The sequence below is a fragment of the Bidens hawaiensis genome, unplaced genomic scaffold, assembly GCF_021521415.1.
Source record: "Bidens hawaiensis isolate Kalapana, Puna unplaced genomic scaffold, B.hawaiensis_p1.1 tig00020539_1, whole genome shotgun sequence".
Taxonomy (NCBI): Eukaryota; Viridiplantae; Streptophyta; class Magnoliopsida; order Asterales; family Asteraceae; genus Bidens; species Bidens hawaiensis.
The window spans coordinates 180,311-184,776 of record NW_027493145.1 but is presented as its reverse complement, the minus strand read 5'-3'; the positions used below and the strand labels follow the sequence as shown (position 1 = coordinate 184,776).

The window sequence follows — 4,466 nt, the reverse complement described above, 5'->3', positions numbered from 1 at the left end:
CACTCACCCATTATCGCACCCGATATTAATAACCCTAACTCGTGGCATATCCCATCCTATGTCATGAACAACATCACCAATCACCATCAGTTCCATGGCCGTGAAGATGAAGATGCACCAGCACACATCAACCGTCTTACTCGTGTGTTCAAAACGTCCAATTTACAAGGTGCTAAATGGGATGCGATCTTCCTTCACTTGTTCCCGTCTACACTCTCAGATCGTGCCGCCACATGGCTCGATTCACAACCTGCTGGAACATTCACCACACGGGAGGCGCTTCGCAATGCATTCCTCAAGAAGTACTTCCTACCTGCTAAGGCCTCTCGCCTCCGTGATCAGATCCACTCCTTCCACATGGAGCCGGATGAGCCATACTACCAAGGTTGGGAGCGTTTTTAGAATCTGCTATCTCGTTGTTCGCAACATGGTCTCACCACTTGGGCCCTTGTTGAGAAGTTTTACAATGGGCTTACTTATTAGGCTCAGGCGAGGTTTGACACAGCTGCTGGGGGTATTCTGATGGACAGGAAAAACGTGACCGAGTGTAACGAGATGTTTGAAAGTTTCGCGCAATCTGAGTACGCGAAGAAGCCACGAGGCGGGAATTCCAATCCTGTCACCAGTACACCCTCATCTGCTCGAGGTGTGCACCAGGTTAATCTGGATACTGGTATGGCTGCTGCTTTGGAGAATCTCACCCGAGAGATAAAAGAGTTAAAGTCTAAGGTGGATAAGTGTGAGATGTGTAGGGGAGGTCATGGTACGCTGGATTGCCCGCTGATGAATAATCAAGATGTTGATTTTGTGGCTGGTCAGAATAGGTTCCTTAATGCTTACAACAACAACAATCAGAACTGGAACAGCTACAAGAATCAGAATCAGAATCAAGGGCAAGGTAACTCGAATTGGCGTCCGGCTGGTGGGGCACCAGGTTTCCAAGCTCCCTATAACCGAAATCAAGGTCAGTATAACAGTGGAAGTTCTAATGAGCAAAGTTCGGGTAATTGGAAAGATTCAAGTGGTGGTATGGGAAGATTGGAAGAAATGATGCAGCAAATCCTTAATAGTGATCAAGTCACTCAAAAGACCCTTGCCGACCATGATCTACTTTTGAAGAATCAACAATCAGCTATGCTTGACATGCAGCGAACCATTGGTGATATTGCCCAACAGTTGAATGAAAGACCTCAGGGACAGTTTTCAGGATCTACTCAGCAGAATCCGGCCACTCAAATTAAGGCGATTACTACTTGTAGCGGTAGGATTTTGGGTCCCGAGGTGCGACGGAATGAAGTTGAAGTGGAAGATGAAGAGGTGATGGATGAAGAAATCGAGATGGAAGTACCGGGTAAAGTGCGGAACACTGCACCAGTCGCACCAGTTGCACTACCAGTAGAGAAGAAGCCGGTTGAAGTCCGGCCATCACCTTTGATTGACCATGCTCGTATCCCATATCCCACCTGCGCAAAACACCAGAAATATATGCGGGAGTATGGGCACTTTCTTGATATGTTCCGACGGTTGAAGATCAATCTCCCATTCATTGAAGCCCTCCAACACATGCCGAAGTATGCGAAGTTTCTAAAGGACCTGTTGAAGAGGAAGGATAGGTTGGGGGAGGTGTCATCGATTCCCCTCATGGGAGATTGTTCGGCGGTAGTGTTGAACCGCGTGCCAGAGAAGTTGTCGGATCCAGGTGTATTTATGATTCCAGTTTTGTTTGGTAGTGATGCGATGAGCCATGCATTGGCAGATCTAGGCGCGAGTATTAATTTGATGCCGTATTCTTTGTATGAGAAGTTGGAGTTAGGCGAGCTCACACCGACTCGCATGTCTTTATCATTGCCCGATCATTCGGTTAAGTATCCGCGAGGTATTATTGAGAACTTGCTAGTGAAGGTGGATAAGTTCGTATTCCCAGTTGATTTTGTGGTGCTCGATATGGAAGCCGACGAGAAGGTTCCCATCATTCTTGGTCGTTCGTTCTTACGAACAGTAAAGGCGCTTATCGATGTGTATGATGGGAAGATCACGCTTCGGGTTGGTGATGAGAATGTTACTTATGATGTCGCGAGGTCGATGAAGCACCCGAGTGATCAAGATGATTTCAGTGGTCCATGCCATTCGGTTTATTTTATTAACTCTTTTATTGCAGGTGTGGATAAGTGTTTCGATTACATTTGTGGTACGGATCTCATGGGAACTAATGGGTTTAGTCGATTGTGATGATTTGGGTGAGGATGAGTTATGTGAGAACGATTCGGTTTGTGATGAGTTGGTTAACATTTCGGGGTTGCCCGAGATGATAGAGGTAAATGAGATTAGTTGTGAGAGTGAGGCGGGTCCCGTGGAGAAACCCGCTCCGTTAGAATTGAAATTACTCCCATCACACTTGGAGTATGCTTATCTTGATGAGGGCTCGAACTTGCCCGTTATTGTGTCCTCCAAATTAACGGAAGATCAAAAGAAGAAGTTGATAGACGTATTGAAGTTGCATAAGGGGGCGATTGCATGGAGATTGTCCGATATTCAAGGTATTATCCCCGCTTATTGCACACACCGGATTTTAATGGAGGATGAGTACAAACCGGTGGTGCAATCGCAAATATGTCTCAATTCAAATATGCAAGAGGTGGTGAAGAAGGAGGTATTGAAGTTGATGGATGCTGGGATGATTTACCCGATTTACGATTCTCTATGGGTGAGCCCGACTCAAGTTGTCCCGAAGAAAGGAGGTATGACCGTGGTGATGAATGAGAAGAATGAGCTAATCCCTTCGCACGGTTACCGGTTGGCGTGTGTGTATTGATTATCGGAGGTTGAATGATGCCACCCAGAAGGACCACTTCCCATTGTCGTTTATTGATCAGAAGTTGGAGCGGTTGGCAGGTCAGCAGTTCTATTGTTTTCTTGACGGTTTTTCAGGTTATTTTCAAATTTCCATTGCACCGGAGACCAAGAGAAGACGACTTTCACATGTCCCTATGGCTACATTTCAGCGTTGTATGGTGGTCATCTTTCAAGATATGATAGAGACGTCCATGGAGGTGTTTATGGACGATTTTTTCGGTTTACGGTAATTCTTTCAATCATTGTTTGGCTAATCTTGAGAAAGTGTTAAAGAGGTGCATTGAGACAAAGTTGATGCTAAATTGGGAAAAATGCCATTTTATGGTGACTGAAGGGATTGTGTTGGGGCATAAGATCTCGAAAGATGGTATTGAGGTGGATCTGGCAAAGATTAAAACTATAAGTAGACTTCCTCCACCAACGAATGTGAAGGCGATCAGGAGTTTCTTTGGCCATGCAGGGTTCTATCGACGATTCATCAAAGATTTTTCCAAAATTACCCGCCTGATGACCCGACTCCTCGAGAAAGATGTGCCATTTGTGTTTGATGATGAGTGTGCGAAGGCGTTCACGTATTTGAAAGAGAAGCTCGTAAGTGCTCCTATTCTTTGTTCTCCCGATTAGAGTTTGCCGTTCGAGCTCATGTGCGATGCTAGTGATTATGCGGTTAGAACAGTTTTTGGACAAAGAAGAGATAAACATTTTCACCCCATCTATTATGCTAGCAAGACGTTGAACGATGCCAAGGGAACTATACCACCACCAAGAAGGAGCTTTTAGCTGTTGTTTTTGCATTTGACAAGTTCCGCTCGTACCACGTGCTTTCAAAGACCACCGTTTTTACCGATCATGCAGCCTTGCGTTTTCTATTTCAGATGAAAGACGCGAAGCCTCGTCTTATACGGTGGATTCTTCTACTTTCCGAGTTTGACATCAAGATCAAAGATAAGAAGGGGGCGGAGAACGTAGCGGCTGATCATCTATCCCGTTTAGAGGCCTCGAGGAGAGAAGAATTGCGTGAGGAGGAGATTGGAGATACATTCCCTCACGAGTCGATCGATTTTGTTGCGGCCGAGAAGCAAGGTATGCCATGGTTCTTTGATTTTGCTAATTATTTGGCTAATGGTTTTATTTTGGAGGGTATGACTACGCAACAAAAGAGGAAGTTCTTCCGGGATGTGAATACGTATGTGGGGATGACCCGTTCTTGTTTAAGATTGGTGGTGATCGGATTCTGAGGAGGTGTGTGACAAAAGAGGAAGGTTTGGATATCTTAAAGCATGTTTACGAGGGGTTGACTGGAGGTCATCATAGTGCGCATGCTACCGCACATAAGGTGCTTGATAGTGGGTTCTATTGGCCAACAATTGTTAAAGATGCTGAAGAGTTTGTGAAGGTTTGTGATGCGTGCCAAGGAACAAGTAATATTTCATCCAAGAATGAGATGCCTCAAAACCCCATACAAATTCTTGAAATATTTGATGTTTGGGGCATCAACTTCATGGGACTGTTTCCCACATCGAACGGTCATAAGTATATTTTGGTGGCGATTGATTATGTGTCAAAGTGAGTGGAAGCCCAAGCATTGGTCACAAATGATGCATGAGTCGTTG

At 45.2% G+C, this 4,466-nt stretch overlaps 1 protein-coding gene across 1 annotated transcript; it reads left to right on the top strand.

Annotated features, from left to right (window-relative positions):
* The first annotated feature begins 675 nt into the window (after positions 1 to 675).
* LOC143561111 (uncharacterized) lies at positions 676 to 2,812 on the top strand. Its single transcript, XM_077049251.1, has 3 exons — positions 676 to 814; positions 935 to 1,998; positions 2,159 to 2,812. The coding sequence occupies exons 1-3, from the start codon at positions 676 to 678 to the stop codon at positions 2,810 to 2,812; spliced, it is 1,857 nt and encodes a 618-aa protein (XP_076905366.1).
* The last annotated feature ends 1,654 nt before the right edge of the window (positions 2,813 to 4,466 follow it).